Source organism: Scyliorhinus torazame, chromosome 2 (genome assembly GCF_047496885.1).
Source record: "Scyliorhinus torazame isolate Kashiwa2021f chromosome 2, sScyTor2.1, whole genome shotgun sequence".
Lineage (NCBI taxonomy): Eukaryota > Metazoa > Chordata > Chondrichthyes > Carcharhiniformes > Scyliorhinidae > Scyliorhinus > Scyliorhinus torazame.
The window spans coordinates 291,209,705-291,232,047 of record NC_092708.1 but is presented as its reverse complement, the minus strand read 5'-3'; the positions used below and the strand labels follow the sequence as shown (position 1 = coordinate 291,232,047).

Sequence of the window (22,343 nt, the reverse complement as noted above, 5' to 3'; positions counted from 1 at the left end):
CATTTAAGAAGTTGTAAAGTCAAAGCTAATTTAATAAGCATCAATGGGTAACATTTTGTTACTGACATATTTAAATGAATGATTTCAAAAAAAGTTGGAATGTCATTGAATGGAAAATCCTTACCAGACAATCCCGAAATTTACCAAGGGTCTCATCAAGTTGCCTTTGAGAAAAAACGGTTTTATATTATATTGCAAATATTTCATCAGAAGAATTATAAGCAACAGCCATATCCCCTTATTACTAACTCCCCTCAATGCAGTTGCACCAAATACAAGCACATTTGCAGCATGTTAGTATCTGGATGAAAATTGTCCCATTGGGCAGACGCAGCATGGGTTCATAAAGGGCAGGTCGTGCCTCACTAATTTAGTGGAATTTTTTGAGGACATTAGCAGTGCGGTAGATAACGGGGAGCCAATGGATGTGGTATATCTGGATTTCCAGAAAGCATTTGACAAGGTGCCACACAAAAGGTTACTGCATAAGATAAAGATGCATGGCATTAAGGGGAAAGTAGTAGCATGGATAGAGGATTGGTTAATTAATAGAAAGCAAAGAGTGGGGATTAATGGGTGTTTCTCTGGTTTGCAATCAGTAGCTAGTGGTGTCCCTCAGGGATCAGTGTTGGGCCCACAACTGTTCACAATTTACATCGATGATTTGGAGTTGGGGACCAAGGGCAATGTGTCCAAGTTTGCAGACGACACTAAGATAAGTGGTAAAGCAAAACGTGCAGAGGATACTGGAAGTCTGCAGAAGGATTTGGATAGGCTAAGTGAATGGGCTAGGGTCTGGCAGATGGAATACAATGTTGACAAATGTGAGATTATCCATTTTGGTAGGAATAACAGCAAAAGGGATTATTATTTAAATGATAAAATATTGAAACATGCTGCTGTGCAGAGAGACCTGGGTGTGCTAGTGCATGAGTCACAAAAAGTTGGTTTACAGGTGCAACAGGTGATTAAGAAGGCAAATGGAATTTTGTCCTTCATTGCTAGAGGGATGGAGTTTAAGACTAGGGAGGTTATGCTGCAATTGTATAAGGTGTTAGTGAGGCCATACCTGGAGTATTGTGTTCAGTTTTGGTCTCCTTACTTGAGAAAGGACGTACTGGCCCTGGAGGGTGTGCAGAGGAGATTCACTAGGTTAATCCCAGAGCTGAAGGGATTGGATTACGAGGAGAGATTGAGTAGACTGGGACTGTATTTGTTGGAATTTAGAAGGATGAGGGGGGATCTTATAGAAACATATAAGATTATGAAGGGAATAGATAGGATAGATGCGGGCAGGTTGTTTCCACTGGCGGGTGAAAGCAGAACTAGGGGGCACAGCCTCAAAATAAGGGGAAGAAGATTTAGGACTGAGTTTAGGAGGAACTTCTTCACCCAAAGGGTTGTGAATCTATGGAATTCCTTGCCCAGTGAAGCAGTAGAGGCTCCTTCATTAAATGTTTTTAAGATAAAGATAGATAGTTTTTTGAAGAATAAAGGGATTAAGGGTTATGGTGTTCGGGCCGGAAAGTGGAGCTGAGTCCACAAAAGATCAGCCATGATCTCATTGAATGGTGGAGCAGGCTCGAGGGGCCAGATGGCCTACTCCTGCTCTTGGTTCTTATGTTCTTATCACAATATTTTAATGTCAACATGTAAGAGACATTATTACAGAAACACAAAAAAGGGTAGGGCAGGAAAGGAAATGATTAGAGGGTGAAAAGATTACTGGGGTAGCTTCTGGCATAAATACACAGATGAATTCATAACAGAAATGTTTATAGAAAATGGATCCAGCACAAAGCATCTTATTAAATTATATTTGGAGCCTTATGGTGGAGCTCGACTTGAGAAACAATTTTTATTTTGGGCAGCAGAACTGAGCGAATTAGGACTACAGAGAAACTATTACAAATTTGAAGCTAACACATTCTGCCACACATTTGATTAGAGGTGGCTATTGTAGATGCTAAACAATCTAAATTGTTTGGTGAGAGATGTGACGTATTTGGATCCACAAACAATGGGGGATGTACACTTGCAGGAAGTGCCCACTAATGGGTTGTTTCTCAAGCTGGGGCCCACAGACAGGGTTGCGGAGGGATATTTTCCAGAATATTTCCTAGATATTTTCCAGAATATCTGCAAAACAGTCAGCTGGTACACGTGTGAGGAACAGCTAGCTGGATGTAGGCTTGGTGTGAACTGAACGTTGCAGTTACATGTACATTGCAGAGTGGGCAGGCTGCCTTAGCTAGGACCATGCATGGAGGAGTCCTGAGAGACGCACGAAGATTGCCAGATGGACTTTCGGTTATCAAGGTTGGTGGTGGGTGTGCAGTGAATTCAGCCTTGATCAGCTTGGGGGCGGGGAAAGAGAATTAAAAAATATATTGAAACTCAAAAGAAAGGCTGCCAAAATATAAAAGTTTGTTTGGCTGATTATTATGCTTTATCTAGATGGATGGTGGGGGTTCAGAGTCCATGGTTATTAATCCATTTGAAAACCTGTCACAGTCGAGGCATGAAGAAAGATATATATATTTGTCAGCTGGACTACATTTTAAAGCTTTTTTTCTTGTGCTTCTCAAAATGGACAATTGCTGAGCTGACAAGATAGCTCCTGCTGGTAACATGAGGACTCCCAGTAGTTTCTGAGCCATTTCAAAGTGAACAAAAAGACTAACACCTCAACATCTGGAATGTAAGTCTTTGCACTGCATACACATCCCAGACAAACCAACACGGTTGGTCTGCTCTAGCCAATCCTTCGCAGTTCCTAATCTCCAATAATGGTATTAACGGCCGAAGCACTAATTGTTCTAAAACAATGGTTTCAACATGATGGCTTCTTTTAACAACTGAAAACCAGTATCACATGAATGAGATTTGGGTCAGTTGACTACCTTTAGTTATGCAGTCTTTGAATCTTGTGGTCAGTTATTGTTTGATCTCCAACGAAACAGCAGCTCCAAGCAAACAGCCACATTGTCCACCATCTTACCATCAAGCACCTGGCGGCAGCAAAAAGAACTTTGACCCTCACCAAAAACTGCAAACTGCTGGAACTTTGGAATTCCGGCCTCTCAAACTAACTCACTGCCCGTGCATTCTCCCAACGACAGGGAGACCACATTGCAATCAACCAATCTCCGTCGGGAGAAATCCTCCATTGGACTTCTGATTCCGACACATGTAATACCCTAATTTGTATTGGTTGTGCCCGGATCCCTCTTCCTTCTTCTCATCTAATGCTTACTGTGCGAGTGAAAAGAGGTGAACATTGCATAGATACATAGAATATAGGAGGCGGCCTTTTGCCCCTTCGAGCCTGCTCCGCCATTCATCACGATCATGGCTGATCACCCAACTCAATAGCCTAATCCTGCTTTCTCCCCATAGCCTTTGATCCCATTGTCCCCAAGTGCTATATCCAGCCGCCTCTTGAATATATTTAAAGCTTTAGCATCAACTACTTCCTGTGGTAATGAATTCCACAGACTCACAGACGTACCAGCCTCCCCGAACAGGCGCCGGAACGTGGCGACTAGGGGCTTTTTACAGTAACTTCATTAAAGCCTACTCGTGACAATAAGCGATTTTCATTTCATTTCATTCTTTTTTGTGTGAAGAAATGTCTCCTTATCTCTGTCCGAAATGGTTTTCCCTGAATCCTCAGGCTGTGACCCCTGGTTCTGGACACACCTGTCATTGGTAACATCTTCCCTGCATCTACCCTGTCTTGTCCTGTTAGAATTTTATTGCGAAACCTCTCGTTTGTGTGTGCACCTGTGTGTGTGTGTAAAAATAAACTAACCCTTTTTATTTTATCTCTTATCCTCAAGTTTACTGTGCAAATTATTCTTGGAGGATTGGAATAATCCAAGTATAAGGGTTGGAGAAAATACACTGTCCCTTATAAAGGGGGAAATCAGAATAACAGAAACACTTTTCTGCTTACGGATGGGTAGTGAGCAGGGAAATCAGGGCAGTTTCAATTGACCCCCCTCCTGTTTTTTACAGAATCACTGTACTAATTAATGGAGCATCTCAAGAGACAGACTGCCAGCTCAAATACCATTGTTACATTGTGTATTAAACGCAAGCAGGAAAAGTGCCCATGAGCGGTTACCATTGAAATAAGCAGTAAAAAGTAACTTGGCATGGCAACTTTTCTGGCATGAACAAATTAGTTAACCATCAGATTTTCAGCATTATTCAGGATTGGCAAACAACCAGAAAACAGTAGGAATAAATGGGTTATTCTCGTGTTGACAGGCTGTGGCTAATGGGGTACTGCAAGGGTCAGTACTTGGGTATCAGCTGTTCACAATGTACAACGATTTGGATGTGGGGACAAAATGTAATATTTCCAAGTTCGAATATGATACAAAGCTAGGCGGGAATGTTATGAGGAAGATGTAAAGTGGATATAGGAGGATTTGGACAGACTTAGTGAGTGGGCATGGCAGATGGAATATAATGTGGAAAAATGTGATGTAATCCACTTTGGTAGAAGGAACAGATGTGCAGAGCATTTCCTAAATGGCAAGAAATTAGAAAACGTGGATGTACAAAAGGGATCTGGGTATCTCTGTCCATAGGTCACTGAAGGCTAACATGCAGGTGCATCAAGCTAGGAAGGCCAATGGAATGTTAGCCTTTATCACAAGAGGATTTGATGACAGCAGTGAGGTCTTGCTTCAATTGTATAGAAGCTTAGTTAGACCGCACCTGGAGTAGTGTGTGCAGTTTTAGTCCCCTTATCTCAAAGGATATTATTGCCATTGTGGGAGCGTAACAAAGGTTCACCAGACCTCTTCCAGGGAATGTCAGGACTGTCTTATCAAGAGTGATTGGGCAAACTGTGCCTGTATTCACTGGAGTTTCAAAGAATGAGAGGTGATTTCATTGAAAACTACAAAATACTAAGAAATAGACATGGTAGATATTTCCCTTGGTTGGGGAGTCTAGAGCCAGGGGGTAAATTTCAAGATAAGGGGGAAGCCACTTAGGACCAAGATGAGGAGAAATCTCTTTACACAGTGTTCTGAATATTTGGAATTCTCTACCTCAGATGGCTGTGGAAGTTCAGTTATTGTGTATGTTTACAGTGGAGTTTGACAGATTTCTGATTACAAGGATTATGGGAATGGTGTCTGTACAAGCCATTGACATATCCGACCATGTCGATGTAATACCATTGTAATTGCCTTTTTAAAAAAATAAATATAGTTTAAAACACTAGTTGTTGACCTACATTTCTCTCTCGAATGGAGTGAGAAATTCTATCATGTTGTGACCACATGTGTTTACTAGGAGGTCTTTAATTAATTCTGCCTCGTTACACATTGAGATCCAAAATAGCCCGTTCTCTGGTTGGTTCCAGAACAAGTTGTTTTCAGAAGCTGTCCCAAATACACCATGAATTCATGCTCCATGCCACCTTTGCCAATTTAATTGCCCAATCCATGTCAAGATAAAATTCACCAATGACTGTTGCAGATGCAGTCTTGAAACTCCCATTTATAACCTGATGGAAACTCTATCCTTCTTTGTTGTAGGGGAGAATATAAACTACTCCCACCAGATCTTCTTTCCTTTGCTATTTTACATTTCCACTCAAACTGATTCTATGTCTTGATCTTCTGAACCCAAGTGGTGACAGGCCTTGTTTTTCTCGGGGGTGAAGTTGTCAGTTTTGAAAGTGCGGCTGAAGAAGCTTTGGCAAGTTGCTACAACGCATCTTGCAGATGGTACACATTGCAGCAATCGCGTGCCTGTTGGGGAGGGAATTATTAGACTGGTGGATGGGGCGCCAATTAAGTAGTTGGATTTATCCTCATGATGGTGTTGAGCTTCAGTTGCAGCTGCATTCACCCACCCAAATGGAGAGTATTCCATCATACTTCTGCCTTGTGCTGTTAGATGGTAGAAAACAGAATATCCAGCCTCTGACTTGCACTTGGTATCCACAATATTTATGCCGCTTATCGACTGAAGGTTTTTTTGGCAGGAAGGGGGTGGGGGTGTTGATACTTGATGAAGGCAAGGCCATTGAATGCCATAAGAGATGGTTGCAGAATGTTCTTTTGAAGCTCTGTACATGGCTGTTCAGCAATCTTAAAGAACCAAGCAGTGCAACAAATTGGCTGCAAAATGAAATGTTAGAGAGAACATAGGTCTTTGCCTGGCACAAATGTTCTTTGCCCAACCCAACATAAAAGTTATCCATCCAGCTCTTGTTGCATGCGGGCACGACTGCTTCATTTCCTGGGCAATTACACATGTTGTGCAACCATCAGTGAACGTACCACTTCAGAGCTTATAACATAGAGAGAAGGTCAGTGATGAAGCAGCTGATGAAGATTGGGCCTAAGAAACAGCCTTGAGGAACTCCTGCAGAGCTAAGGTGATTGACCTCAAACAACCATCTTCATTTGTGCTAGGCTGGATTCCGGTCAATGGAAAATCTCTCCCTCTGATCCCCAGTGACTTCAGTTTTATTCTGGCTCCTTGGTGCCACACTCGGCCAAATATTGCCTCAATGTCAAGTTTACTCTTCTTGAAATCACCACTCTTATCCATGTATGAGCCAAGGCTATGACGAGGTCTTGAGCTGCATGGTCCTGGTGGAACTCAACTAGAGCATTGTTAAACTGGTTTTTAGTATGTGCTGACTAACACTGTTGTCCACACCCTCAATAATGTGGTTGGGGAGAAAGCTGAAGATGCAGTAATGGATTGGATTGGATTTGGCCATTTTGTGGAAAAGGCAATGTTGGATGGATGTCAGCTATGGAGCTGTACTTCATCTGCACGGTAGCACAAGTGGATAGCACTGTGGCTTAGCAGCGCCAGGGTCTCAGGTTCGATTCCCCGCTGGGTTACTGTCTGTGCGGAGTCTGCACGGGTTTTCACCGGGTGCTCCGGTTTCCTCCCACAGTCCAAAGACGTGCAGGGTAGATGGATTGGCCATGCTAAATTGCCCTTAGTGTTCAAAAAAATGTTAGGAGGGGTTATTGGGTTACGGGAATAGGGTGGAAGTGCGGGCTTAAGGGGGTTGGTGCAGACTCGATGGGCCAAATGGCCTCCTTCTGCACTGTATGTTCTATGTATGCAGTAAATATGGCAGAGACTGCTATGCCAGACTGGGGCTCCTGAGCCACACTAACCAATGTTGAATACAGAGTTAAGCACCGAAGCACAACAATCGTTTCAAGAGGCGGAAGGCTGCCAAGAAATGTATCTATACTGGAACAGCTTGGCTAAAGGCAAAGCTAGATTTGCAGCACAAGTCTTCAGTACTACAGCCGGAGTGTTATCAGGGCCCATCGTCCAACGTATTCAGCCATTTCATGATATCACGCGGAGTGAATTAAATTGGCTGAAGACTGACATCAGTGTGCTGGGGATCTCAGGAGGGCGAGATAGATCATCCACTCAGCATTTTTGATTGAAGGTGGCTGCACATTGTTCAGCCTTGTCTGTTGCACTGAAATGATGCACTCCATTATCATTGAGGATGGTGGGCAGCACAGTGGCACAAGTGGTTAGCACGGTTGCCTCACGGCGCCGAGGTCCTAGGTTCAATCCCGGCTCTGGGTCACTGTTCGTGTGGAGTTTGCACAGTCTCCCTGTGTATGCGTGTGTTTCGCCCCCCACAATCCAAAAGATGTGCAGGCTAGGTGGATTGGCCATGCTAAATTGCCCCTTAATTGGAAAAAATGAATTGGATACTCTAAATTTTTTTAAAAATCATTGAGGATGGGGATGATCATGGAGACACACCTCCCCTTAGCTGTTTAATTGTTCAGCACCATTCACGACCTATTGTGGCTAGACAAGAGTTTTAATCTGATCTATTAGTTGTGGAACTGCTTAGCAATGTCAATATTTTGACAGTTTTGACAGTTTAGCATGTAATTCTATGATGTAACATTGGCAAATTGGCACCACATTTTCAGATATGTCCCAGGGATATTCTGGATATCCTCATCTATAACCTCATCGAACCGTGTTGGTCATCTGGCTTGATGGTAATGGTAGAGTGAGGAATATGGTGGACCACAAAGTTATAGATTGCAGTGGAACACAATTCTGTTGTTGATGATGGCCCACAGATGTCCAGTTTTGAGCTAGGAGATCTGTTCCGAATCAATCCCTTTTAGCACGATAAGAGTGTGACCTCCATGTGACGACGGGATTTTGACTCAGAAAGACAATGCGGAAATCACTCCTACTAATACAGTAATGAAGAGATGCTTCTGCAACTGGCAGATCGGAGGATATGAGATTAAGTAGGCTTTTCTCTCATATTGGTTTTCCCATGGCATCGGTTTCCTTCAGGACTTGGCCAGCCTGTTCACTGGAAGTACTATTGAGCCACACTTGGTGAAAGATATTGAAGTCCCCATTCAGGGTATACTCTGTGCCCCAGCTACCCTCAGTGCTTCTTCCAAATGGTAATCAACATGGAGGAACACTGTTGATAACAATCAACAAGTTTCCTTGCCCATGTTTGGCTGAGGACTTGAGACTACATGAGATCTGGAATCAAAGTCAGAACACCCAGGGATAATTCCCCCATACTGTATTGCACTGTAGGATAGAGCCAGAGATGGAGATGGAGGAGTCCGAGACATTGGCTGTAGATTTTGTGAGTAAAGCTATGTCAGATTACTCTGTGGGACAGCTTTTCCTACTTTGGCAAAATTTACAAAGGATCAATTGAGCCTGCTGTGCTTTTGTAGCATCCAAATCCATTGTCTGGGTAGAAGCCAAGTGGTTCTATTCTTCCTTGAATCCTTTGTAGGGTTTTGACAGAACAGATTGCGAGGAGGGCAGCTAAGAAACAATTACATTGTTGTGGGTCTGATGTCACACAGAATCAGACTGGGCAAGCAGGTTTCCCTCACTAAGGGCATGATTTAATCAGACAGATTACAGTTCAAATATCAAAATTTACCACCTGAACCTTATGAAGATGACTAATATATGATTATGGGGAACTTTTGTACTCTGGTCCTTCAATAGCTTAGAACTAGACTAAGAACATAGAACAGACAGTGCAGAAGGAGGCCATTCTGCCCATCGGGTCTTCACCGACCCACTTCAGCCCTCACTTCCACCCTATCCCGGTAACCCAATAACCCCTCCTAACCTTTTTTGGACACTAAGGGCAATTTATCATGGCCAATCCACCTAACCTGCACGTCTTTGGACTGTGGGTGGAAACCGGACACCCGAAGGAAACCCACGCAGACACGGGGAGAACGTGCAGACTCCGCACAAACAGTGACCCAGCGGGGAATCGAACCTGGGACCCTGGCGCTGTGAAGCCACAGTGCTATTCACTTGTGCTACCGTGCTGCCCTTGTTTATTTAAGCTTGACTGGTTTTATTTCATAGAATCATAGAATCCCTACAGTGCAGAAAGAGGCCATCTAGCCCATTGAATCTGCATCGACCCTCTGAAAGAGCACCCTACCTGGCCTAACTCCCCACCCTATGCCCGTAACCCCACTTACCTTTCGGACACTAAGGGGTAATTTAGCATGGCCAATTCACCTAACCTGCACATCTTTGGACTGTGGGAGGAAACCAGAGCACCCGGAGGAAACTAACGCAGACATAGGAAGAATGTACATATTCCACGTGGACAGTCACCCAAAGTTGGAATCAAACCGAGACAGCAGTGCTATATACTGATCCACCCTAATCTAATCTATTCTCTCCAATTTAATCTATTGTGTCGATTTAGGTTGGATTCAAACCCAAGAAGGGTGCTTTGACTTACAAGTTCTCAAGTTTAAAAAAAAAAAATTTCCTCGATTAAATATGTGAGACTGCCTATATGTCATTCAGAACTGCTCAGTGATACAGTAACCACAATACCATTTGAGGAACTCTCTTTGACCTTGAGGAGTCACAACAGACTCCAGCAAGTTGCTGGAAGAAAAAGCAATTGTTTCCTTCAACATGGTTGAATGAATTCAATGTTCTGCACATCCATTCTTGAAATTTTTCAATTTCCCTCATCCTCACACCACTAAGGGTTTGGACATCTTAACGGAGTGGCGTGTTGAAGGACAAGCCAATGCCATACAAACAACAGAAAGCAGACCCACTTCAGGATAAAGTACACTTCAAAACTAAAGTCATTTTAGTTTATAAAATAGAAAAAGAAACCCAATAAGCACCTCCAAACCCAGTCAGCAAAACCCTTATCCACCACAACATATTATTTATCACCACAAATCATTTCAAACCCCTAAATACTATTGTGAAACCTATGCGCTAGTTTCTAATTTACTTTTTGGGATGTGGGCGTTGCTGGCTAGGCCAGCATTTATTGCCCATCCCTAGTTGCCCTACAGAAGGTGGTGGTGAGCTGCCTTCTTGAACCACTGCAGTCCCAGAGGTGTAGGATGCTGTTAGGGAGGGAATTCCAGGATTTTGACCCAGCAACAGTGAAGGAAAGTGATATATTTCCAAGTCAGGATGGTGAAAGACTTTGAGAAGAATCTCCAGGAAGTGATGTTTCCAGGTATCTGCTGCTCTTGTCCTTCTAGATGGTAATGGTCGTGGATTTGGAAGGTGCTGCCAAAGGAAACCTTGACGAGTTCCTGCAGTGAGTCCTGTCGATGGGACACACTGATGTCACTGTTCGTCAGCGGTGGAGGGATTGAATGTTTGTGGAAGGGGGATCGATCAAGCAGGCTTTGCCCTGGATGGTGTTGAGCTTAGAGTATTGTTGGAGCTGCACTCATCCAGGCAAGGGAAGAGTATTCCATTACATTTCAGATTTCTGCCTTGCAGATGGTGGACAGGCTTTGGTGAGTCAGGAGGGGTGAACAGGCTCTGGGAGTCAGGTGAATTGCTCACTGCATGATCCCTAGCCTCTGACCTGCTCCAGTAGCCAGACTATATATATATATATGGCTAGTCCAGTTCAGTTTCGGGTTAATGGTAACCTCCAGAATGTTGATAGTGGGGGGTTCAGGGATGATAATGACATTGAATGTCATGGGGCTATGGTTAGATTCTCTCTTGTTGAAGATGGTCATTGCCTGGCATTTGTGTGGCACAAATGCAACTTGCCAGCCAAGCCTGTATATTGTCTAGGACTTGCTGCATTTGGACATGAGCACGGACAGTATCTGAAGAATCGCAGATGGCGTTGACCATTGCTCACCCCTTCTGACCTTATACAATAGAACAGTGCAGAAAAGGGCCTTTCGGCCCATCAAGTCTGCATCCATCCTATCTAGGTCCAGTCCCCCATCCTATTCCTGCAACCCCACCTAACCTTTGGACATAAAAGGACAATTAAGCATGGCCAATCTATCTCACCTGCACACCTTGAAATGAAATGAAATGAATGAAAATCGCTGATTGTCACGAGTAGGCTTCAATGAAGTTACTGTGAAAAGCCCAGAGTCGCCACATTCCGGCGCCTGTTCGGGGAGGCTGGTACGGGAATTGAACCGTGCTGCTGGCCTGCCAAGTCTGCTTTAAAAGCCAGCGATTTAGCCCAGTGAGCTAAACCAGCCGCTGGACTGTGGGAGGAAACCGGAGCACCCAGAGGGAACCCATGCAGCTATGGGGAGAATGTGCGAACTCCACATGGACAGTCACCCACAGCAAGAATCGAACCTGGGTCTCTGGCGCTGTGAGGCAGCAGTGCTAACCACCATGCCAACTTATGATGGATGGAAGGTCATTGATAAAGCAGCTGAGGAACCCTGAAGTATTCCTGCAGTGCTGTCTTGGAGCAGAGATGATTGACCTGCATCCACTGCAACCATCTTCTTTTGTTCCAGATAGGATTCCAACCAACGGAGAGTTTTCTCCCCGATTCCCATTGACTAATTTTGCTAGGGCTCTTCGATGTCACCTATTCTGTCATTTACAACAACATTCACAAAATTCAGCAAGACGCATTAGGATTTGTCTGAAATATATGTAACTTTCTTAAATTATTCATCTAACTTTCTTTCTTCAATACTCCATGGAACTTCCTGCAACCTTAATTTATAATACCTCAGGTTAAGAAACTTACTGTCTGTTAACTCTGGATTTCCCCTTAAATTCATCATACGTGGTATCGATGGACCATACACATCTGCATCCAGCAGCCCCACGACCTTACTCAGAGGAAAAATAACAGATTTACTGGACAATTCAGGTCAACAGTGTTGGATATATTCAGCCTTACATTGTAACACAACTGAAGAAGACAGCTTTGCAACAAAGCAAACATCTAATTCCCCAAAAGAACTAGGCTCAAAATGTCAGCCCCAAATCAGGATTACAAACAGAGCAGAAATTGCAACAGGTACCTTTGGTTCTGATACGGTCATTGCCCAAATGGCTCAGTTATCTCCCCTTTAGGGATTTATTGTCATTTGCAAAATTTTCTATTTTTCAGGTTGAGACTTTATTTTTCCAATCTCATTTTAAATAACATGTTTATGAAAATATATATTAAAAACATATCAACAATGCTAATTTCTCTTCAAACCCATGAGGTGAGAGAGAAACCATGCTACACCACGCATTGTCAAACTCCGGGACGTGACCCGCGGGTGGGTCGTGGGCGGTTGTCGGGAGGGTCACGGAGCTGTCCTTCGCGGCGCTCCCGATCGCGCAAATCTGCTCGCAACAGCCGCAGAAGCCGGCTTTTAATAATGCCGGCTGCAAGCGGCCTTCAAAATGGCCAGGAACAGATTTTAAAAATTTGGCTGCACTGCACATCGATGATCGGGCACGCATGCGCAGTGCGCCCGCAGTTTTTTTTCATATGGTCGCAGTCTTTTTTCCCCCCCAGCTCGCAAGGCCAAAGGGACCAAAGGGACAAAGGGACAATTGTGGCCAAAGGACGAAAAGCCATTTCCTCCATTTTTGTCAGCAACAAACAATAAGGCAAAATGGTGGGTTGCACAGGTCGGCCGGCGTGGGTCGCAAAGGCCGGCCGGCGTGGGTCGCAAAAGTTGGCCGGCGTGGGTCGCAAAGTTTGTCTGGTTGGTAAAAATGGGTCCCTGGAAAAAAAGTTTGAAAAACACTGTGCTACACTATTGAATTCAATTCAGCATCATTGGCTCTGAAGTACATTGTGAAAACCTTAAACATGAAGATGGCCTGCCCCACATAATCACTCCCCCGGAACAGGGAAAGTGGCAAGCATCAAGGTGAAAAAAAGCAAATAAACTTAGAGAAATAAAAAAAAGAGAAGCCATCTTCAGCAAAGGCAAAAATAAAGGGAAAAAACTGTAAAAGAAAAGGAAGGTGTCCATGATGTATTTCGTGCAGCCCTGTGGCCCCAATCACAGTCCATCTACACTTCCAAGTATGGTAATCAAAACAACATTTTAATTTTTCTTGAACAATTTCTTCAGAAACTTCATTAAAAACATTTTTTATTGCCTTTTATCCTTAATACATGTAAAACCTTACGATGGCTGGATCCTATCTAATTGATTCCCTTGTAAAGTATATTTGTTGTTCCTGATTTTGCTATTTGTGAGATTGAGGAAAGTAACCCCCATAAACAGCGGGACGCCATGCTCTTATGGAACCCTCAAGGGGCGGCACGGTGGCACAGTAGTTAGCACAGCTGTCTCATAGCACCAGGGACCCAGGTTCAATTCCAGCCTTGGGTGACTGTGGAGTTTGCACGGTCTTCCCATGTCTACATGGATTTGGACTTCCGGTGACAGGGATGTGCTGAGCAGACGCATGAAAGGTGGCTCTCCTCCCAAGAATTTGAAATTAAGCTCGTTTATCCAAAATAGCCAGCTAGAACAACTCCAATAGCATCACAAGTAACGATGCCCAACAACAGTAGATCCAGAGGCCGCAAAGAAACAAAAAGCAGCAGAAGCCAAGAGAAGCGAGCAATTGAGACAGTTGACGCACGAGGCGAAGAAACGACGGCCACACCACAACAAGCTGCACGCAGGGCTCCCCCTCACCGGAGGGTGGATGAAGGTCCTCACCAAGGGGCTAACGGACCTCAAGAAAGAGATAAAGAGCTACATTAAAGCTGTGGTCAGGATGGTGGTCGCAGTGGCCCTGGACAAGGCAGAAAAACAACCGGAGGCCCAGGGGAACACCATCAAGGAATTGGAAAGAGCCTCAACAGACCAGAGTGACCGGAACGTCACCCTAGAGATGGAGATAGTGAGGTTGGTGGCGGTGCGGGGAAGTCTAAAGGTGAAAATAGAAGACCAAGAGAACCGGTCATGGCGCCAAAACCTAAGGATAGTGGGCCTGCCAGATGGAACTGAATGCAAGGACCCTATGGACTATGTGGCCCAGATGCTGGGAAGCCTGGTGGGAAGGGACAGCTGCCCCAACCTGCCAGAGATAGACAGAGCGGCAGGTCACTACAGCCGAAACCCACGGCGGCTCATTATAAAAGCAAGGTGAAATATGGGATGCTGTACCTGGCCAAACTATGGGTCACATTTCAAGGCAGGGAGCATTACTTCACAGTCACCGGCGGATGCGGACAAATTCATTCAGGAAAACGGGCTGGGAAGACAGCCATAAAGGCAGCGGTGAATAATAGATCACCCAAAGGGACTGAAACAACCAAAACCACCCAAGAAACACTTTGCGCAGGACTGTACCGCTTCGCTCTGAACCTGAATATAGGAAGGAATGGGTGAGGGCAGCGGAGCGCAGGAGAGGGTGAGGAGAAAAAGTATTGGGAGCTATGCAGCGGGCAAAGGGTAGGCTTAAAACCGACCCCAGGGGAAGGGCCACCACACCAGCAAGAAAGCTAGCGCCAGGAGGTATGAGTGAGGGAGGGCGTGTCTCCCGCTGGGGAGAGAGAGCGCCTGGCGATGGGGGTACACACCACCAGAATAGTCCGCTGACAAGTATGAAAGCCAACAGTCCTCCTCCAAGAGACACACCGGAAGGAGAAGGACCGACTGCGAGTAAGAAAGGACTGGGTGGGACAGACATACCATTCATGCTACGAGGCGAGGGTCGGGGGGGGGGGGGGGGGGGGGGGGGGGGGGGGAGCCATACTACTAAATAAGAGGACAATGTCCACAGCAACAAGGACGGTTACGGACCCAGGGGTACCATATGTCATGGTCAGCGGGTCCTGAATGGGGCACCAATGGTCCTGGTCAACGTTTACACTCCCAACTGGGACGACATGGAATTTATAAAGAAGACCATGGCGGAAATCCCCAACACAGATATCCACAGACTCATTTTATGAGAAAATATCACGTCATAGACGAGTACATTACCAACTACCAGAACGGGGTGGTCTCACCCTCCACGCTCTGGGAGGCGCTGAAGGCTATGATCAGGGGTGAAATTATCTCCTACAAAGCACGATAGGCAGGAGACGGTGACGAGGCAACAACTGGTCGACTCCATACTGGAGGTGGACCGACGATACTATGAGGCCCCGACCATGTCAGATTTTTTCTTGCTCCATAGCACACTCGGATTTTTCCACCCCCAATGTTGGTGACAGAATTTCTTTGTAAAAAGTATATTTATTATAATGTTTTACAATTTTGAAAACGCAACAAAATTACAAAAAAAAAACTATATGGCCAAAAAACGCTCAACCTACATGAAAACAGAAGGGAACAGGAGAACTACATAATTACCGGCTGGATACACTCATTAGACATAGCTAGACAACTCTTTAGCCCCAACAGAGACCAAAGCGAAACAGGATGAAGCCATGAAAATATGGCGAAACCGCATCTGCTCGCAATTACCTCGAGAGCTCAGGATAAATTTTTCACGCCATGTGTGGGCATGTATACATGTTTCCCCCGGCGAAGGATCTTACGAATGTGGAAGGATACGAAGCCCCCCAGCGTGGAGGCCTGGATAAATTACATGGCTGGATTCATTAAGCTGGAGAGGATAAAATTTGCCTTGAGAGGGTCTGCGTAGGGGTTCCACAGGCGGTGGCAACCGTTCCTAGACTATCTCGCGGAGCGTTAGAGGAAGGTCGGTCAGCAGCAGCAGCAACCCGGGGGGGGGGGGGGGGAATGTCCTGTGAAGGGGGGGGGGGGTTGCCTAGGGGGGTGTTTGAGCAAGAGAACACATGAAAGATTTGGGAAACTGGCATGTACGGGAGGGAGCCAGTGTACAAAGCTCTGTAACATATTGTTTTACCATGTATATATCTTGCTATGTGCGTTTTCTTTCTATTTTGTTACAAGGGGGGGGGTTTATTGTTTGTAAGGGTGAAAAATTGTGTTTAAAAACTTTAATAAACATATATATATATATTTTAAATGTATATATGTTTCCCTCAACTATCGCAGCACCAAAGGCTCCAATGACACACCACAGCCTCCTCGCCTCGGAAACCAGATCCATTTGTACACATGCATGAGCCAATCACGGATTCTTCGCACCCACCCTTATATTTAAAAAAAATACGCGAAAGATCCAGTCCTGAGGGAAGTTACATATATCTCACACAGCGCAACTTAACCCCAATTTCAGGTGCCGTACAAAACCAACATTGTTCTATACATTTGTACAGAGCGAGCCGGTAACAACATGTTCAGATTATAACCAAGCCCTCAGGGTCTCCCAGAAGGAAAAAGAGGAAGAGCAACCAAAAGTACAGGATAACCAGAGGTCGGGACCCCACCCTAGTTCTATGTTCCCCTAGCACCCACCAATAAAGAAAGAAATAGGCTGCTCATTCAAACAAAAAACCTGCACCTCCCCAACCATATTCAGGGTAGTGCATCTTATACGAGAGAGAAAAGGATAAGTGACAGAATTTCTAATACCACAGCTGTTAGTATCAAAATATAAAGTATACGTTATTTCTCAGTAAACCAACGTGGACAATGTTTCTATAACACAGCAGTCATTTTACAAAAATGCAGTCACATCATGAACAAAAAATGCATATTGTGCTAAAACATTCATTTCATAATAATCTTTATTTGTGTCACAAGTAGGCTTACATTAACCCTGCAATGAAGTTACTCAAAAATCTCCAAGTTGCCACATTCTGGCGCCTGTTCAGGGACACAGAGAGAATTCAGAATGTCCAATTCACTCAACAAGCATGTCTTTCGGGGCTTGTGGGAGGAAACCGGAGCACCCAGAAGAAACCCATGCAGATACGGATAGAACGCGCAGACTCCGGACAAAGAGTGACCCAAGCCAAGAATCTAATCCAGGTCCCTGGCGCTGTGAAGCAACAGTGCTAACCACTGTGCGCTACTGTGCCGCCAAGTGGAACCACATAAGCCTGGCCATCATTTAACAGAAATCAACCAATTAAAGCAAACCTATCTCTTGAAGCTGTAGGGGCCATGGTCACAATCATAACTGATTCATGATTACTGTGGCATTTACAGACATCCCTGGAGGTGGTCTTCACCCAAACAGCACTTCTGGAGACTCTTCTTAGCTAGGTCCATGATAGTCTTGATGGCACAGATTCCCCAGATAGTCCTTTATCCAAACCCCACTAAACTAGTCTATTAGGTCGGCTGTGGCAATACTAAAGCAGCAGCAGTAAAATGGTCCTATTCACAATCCCTGCTCTAACCCAGTCGTTGGCTTTGTGTTGTGGGTTCAACCATATTAAACATGCACAGCTACTTGTAAATATGCCTTCTCTGCTTCCCCCTCTCCTTTGTGTTTGCCAGCCTTAATCTCCTTCTTATTGGTACAGCTTTCAGTTCAAGAGTCATAAGGTCACCTGAGTATCCAAGAAAATTACAATTGGTCTCAACTATTAAAATCCTTTCCGAACATATTTAACAATTTATAAATAAATTTCAAATTTACATACTTTATGGCTTCTGGGTCCAAGTTCAACACAACACAGGATTTTTACATAAATAAAGTGTAAGACAAATTATCATTAACTTGTTTAGTGTTGACAAAGCAGAGTTTACAATAAGAATTGTATCAGTAGAAATTATAGTGATAATATGAATAATAATAGTATCAGTAGAAATTATAGTGATATACTCACCCTCGTTAACTTTCACACAAAAGTCACATCTTATACAATGTTTTAACAAAATTCTGCTGTAAAAGCACATCCACCTACCAAATTGTCAGCTGCTAATCCCAGAGCCAAATTCACTGGAATTAAAGTAAATTTTGATCAGTACAATACATCATAACGACATATCAGGACTTAAAATTAATATATGTCTACCAGCTTGAAAACATTAAAAAGTAGACAACACACCAGCCATTAGCCCTCCACCGTCCCCAAAACTTGGAATAGATATTCCACAAAGTGATTCATCTCGAGTGCCTCTGATTTACCACCTTACACCAGTTGCCAAGCAGGACATATATCGCTGAAAAGAGAGAGGTGCTCCTAAAGATTGAAAGAGATGGAAATTGAATGAGAAGCTGGAAATCTGGTTCAGAAGATAATTCGACACAAAGGGTGAAATGAGGTGTTCCTTTGCATACTTTTTTCAGCCACCAGTAGCTCCTGTGTTTCCTTCCTGGTCTCCAAGCTAGGTGAGTGCAGCTTTCTAAAACTATCAGTGTGAATTACTAACAATTTAACTAAAGTAAATTAGATTGGACAGTAATGGCACAGCTGAAGTACCATGACTGCAGCATGGGGGGGGGGGGAGATCGGGGGCGGGGGGGGGAGAGAAGAGATCCCGGGGGGGGGGGGGGGAGGAGAGATCGGGGGGGGGGGGGTGAAGAGAGATCAGGGGGGGGTGAAGAGATCGGGGGGGGGGGGGGTGAAGAGATCGGGGGGGGGGGGGGTGAAGAGATCGGGGGGGGGGGGGGTGAAGAGATCGGGGGAGGAAAGAGATCGGGGGAGGAAAGAGATCGGGGGAGGAAAGAGATCGGGGGAGGAAAGAGATCGGGGGAGGAAAGAGATCGGGGGAGGAAAGAGATCGGGGGAGGAAAGAGATCGGGGGAGGAAAGAGATCGGGGGAGGAAAGAGATCGGGGGAGGAAAGAGATCGGGGGAGGAAAGAGATCGGGGGAGGAAAGAGATCGGGGGAGGAAAGAGATCGGGGGAGGAAAGAGATCGGGGGAGGAAAGAGATCGGGGGAGGAAAGAGATCGGGGGAGGAAAGAGATCGGGGGAGGAAAGAGATCGGGGGAGGAAAGAGATCGGGGGAGGAAAGAGATCGGGGGAGGAAAGAGATCGGGGGAGGAAAGAGATCGGGGGAGGAAAGAGATCGGGGGAGGAAAGAGATCGGGGGAGGAAAGAGATCGGGGGAGGAAAGAGATCGGGGGAGGAAAGAGATCGGGGGAGGAAAGAGATCGGGGGAGGAAAGAGATCGGGGGAGGAAAGAGATCGGGGGAGGAAAGAGATCGGGGGAGGAAAGAGATCGGGGGAGGAAAGAGATCGGGGGAGGAAAGAGATCGGGGGAGGAAAGAGATCGGGGGAGGAAAGAGATCGGGGGAGGAAAGAGATCGGGGGAGGAAAGAGATCGGGGGAGGAAAGAGATCGGGGGAGGAAAGAGATCGGGGGAGGAAAGAGATCGGGGGAGGAAAGAGATCGGGGGAGGAAAGAGATCGGGGGAGGAAAGAGATCGGGGGAGGAAAGAGATCGGGGGAGGAAAGAGATCGGGGGAGGAAAGAGATCGGGGGAGGAAAGAGATCGGGGGAGGAAAGAGATCGGGGGAGGAAAGAGATCGGGGGAGGAAAGAGATCGGGGGAGGAAAGAGATCGGGGGAGGAAAGAGATCGGGGGAGGAAAGAGATCGGGGGAGGAAAGAGATCGGGGGAGGAAAGAGATCGGGGGAGGAAAGAGATCGGGGAGGAAAGAGATCGGGGGAGGAAAGAGATCGGGGGAGGAAAGAGATCGGGGGAGGAAAGAGATCGGGGGAGGAAAGAGATCGGGGGAGGAAAGAGATCGGGGGAGGAAAGAGATCGGGGGAGGAAAGAGATCGGGGGAGGAAAGAGATCGGGGGAGGAAAGAGATCGGGGAGGAAAGAGATCGGGGAGGAAAGAGATCGGGGGAGGAAAGAGATCGGGGGAGGAAAGAGATCGGGGGAGGAAAGAGATCGGGGAGGAAAGAGATCGGGGGGGGAGAAGAGATCGGGGGGGGAGAAGAGATCGGGGGGGGAGAAGAGATCGGGGGGGGAGAAGAGATCGGGGGGGGAGAAGAGATGGGGGGGGGAGAAGAGATCGGGGGGGGAGAAGAGATCGGGGGGGGAGAAGAGATCGGGGGGGGGAAGAGATCGGGGGGGGGAAGAGATCGGGGGGGGGAAGAGATCGGGGGGGGGTGAGATCGGGGGGGGGTGAGATCGGGGGGGGGTGAGATCGGGGGGGTGAGATCGGGGGGGTGAGATCGGGGGGGTGAGATCGGGGGGGTGAGATCGGGGGGGTGAGATCGGGGGGGTGAGATCGGGGGGGTGAGATCGGGGGGGTGAGATCGGGGGGGTGAGATCGGGGGGGTGAGATCGGGGGGGTGAGATCGGGGGGGTGAGATCGGGGGGGTGAGATCGGGGGGGTGAGATCGGGGGGGTGAGATCGGGGGGGTGAGATCGGGGGGGTGAGATCGGGGGGGGTGAGATCGGGGGGGGTGAGATCGGGGGGGGTGAGATCGGGGGGGGTGAGATCGGGGGGGGTGAGATCGGGGGGGGTGAGATCGGGGGGGGTGAGATCGGGGGGGGTGAGATCGGGGGGGGTGAGATCGGGGGGGGTGAGATCGGGGGGGGTGAGATCGGGGGGGGTGAGATCGGGGGGGGTGAGATCGGGGGGGGTGAGATCGGGGGGGGTGAGATCGGGGGGGGTGAGATCGGGGGGGGTGAGATCGGGGGGGGTGAGATCGGGGGGGGTGAGATCGGGGGGGGTGAGATCGGGGGGGGGGTGAGATCGGGGGGGGTGAGATCGGGGGGGGTGAGATCGGGGGGGGTGAGATCGGGGGGGGTGAGATCGGGGGGGGTGAGATCGGGGGGGGGTGAGATCGGGGGGGGTGAGATCGGGGGGGGTGAGATCGGGGGGGGTGAGATCGGGGGGGGTGAGATCGGGGGGGGTGAGATCGGGGGGGGTGAGATCGGGGGGGGTGAGATCGGGGGGGGTGAGATCGGGGGGGGTGAGATCGGGGGGGGTGAGATCGGGGGGGGTGAGATCGGGGGGGGTGAGATCGGGGGGGGTGAGATCGGGGGGGGTGAGATCGGGGGGGGTGAGATCGGGGGGGCGGGGGGAGATCCGGGGGGGGGGGGAACAGATCGGGGTGGGGGGGGGGGGGGGGGAGAGAGGTCGGGGTGGGGGGGGGGGAAAGAGAGATCGGGGGATCTAAGCCAGTGATCGGAGAGTACTGTATTTCGCTTTTACATTTATAGTAGAAATCTAGTGCGAGGAAAGATATAGTTAACAGAAACTTTTTTTTTTTTTAATTTTTAAATTTAATTTACTAATTAATTAACGCAACGTCAATTAGAGCTCTGACTGTGAGATGTGGCAGGTCCGGGATGCTTCCAGCGTACTGGATGGCTTCATCTGCAGAAAGTGCACCCAACTGGAGCTCCTCACAGACCGCATGGTTCGGTTGGACCGCGAAAAGCATCATAGATAGCAGTTATATAAATGTGGTCACACCCAAGATGCAGGCAGAGAAATGGGTGACCACCAGAAGGGGCAGGCAGACAGTGCAGGAATCCCCTGTGGTTGTCCCCCTCTCGAACAGATATACCCCTTTGGATACTGTCGGGGGGGATAGCCTATCAGGGGAAAACAGCAGCAGCCAGAGCAGTGGCACCACTGCTGGCTCTGATGTTCAGCAGTGAGGGTCAAAGCGCAGAAGAGCAATAGTCATAGGGGACTCTATAGTCAGGGGCACAGATAGGCACTTCTGTGGACGTGAAAGAGACTCCAGGATGGTATGTTGCCGCCCTGGTGCCAGGGTCCAGGGTGTCTCCGAACAGGTAGAGGGCATCCTGAAGGGGGAAGGCAAACAGGCAGTGGTCATGGTACATATTGGTACTAACGAAATAGGCAGGAAGGGGATGAGGTCCTGCAGCAGGAGTTCAGGGAGCTAGGCAGAAAGTTAAAAGACAGGACCTCAAGGGTTGTAATCTCGGGATTACTCCCTGTGCCACTTGCCAGTGAGGCTAGAAATAGGAAGATAGAGCAGCTAAACACGTGGCTAAACAGCTGGTGTAGGAGGGTGGGTTTCAGATATCTGGACCACTGGGAGCTCTTCCGGGGCAGGTGTGACCTGTATAAGGAGGACAGGTGGCATCTAAACTGGAGAGACATAAATATCCTGGCCGCAAGGTTTGCCAGTGTCACTCGGCAGGGGGGTGGGCACCGGAGCAATAGGTCAGAAAGTGAAAGCATTGAGGGAGAACTAGGAAATAGGGCTACTGTGGCTCTGAGGAAGAGCA

General features: G+C 47.2%; 1 protein-coding gene across 9 annotated transcripts in view; it reads right to left on the bottom strand.

The window, feature by feature from the left end:
• nubpl (nucleotide binding protein-like) overlaps positions 1 to 22,343 on the bottom strand; it is a 203,511-nt gene that overhangs the window by 131,083 nt on the left and 50,085 nt on the right. For all 9 annotated transcript variants that reach the window (XR_011937644.1, XR_011937642.1, XR_011937640.1 and 6 more), the window contains exons 3-5: positions 18,077 to 18,111; positions 12,062 to 12,146; positions 125 to 164 (exon numbers count right to left, since the gene is read on the bottom strand). Coding sequence is in view for 5 of the 9 variants with exons in the window: in XM_072488397.1 (XP_072344498.1) it covers positions 125 to 164; positions 12,062 to 12,146; positions 18,077 to 18,111 (160 nt within the window). In the remaining 4 variants the exon portion in view is untranslated. The remainder of the gene's footprint in view (positions 1 to 124; positions 165 to 12,061; positions 12,147 to 18,076; positions 18,112 to 22,343) is intronic.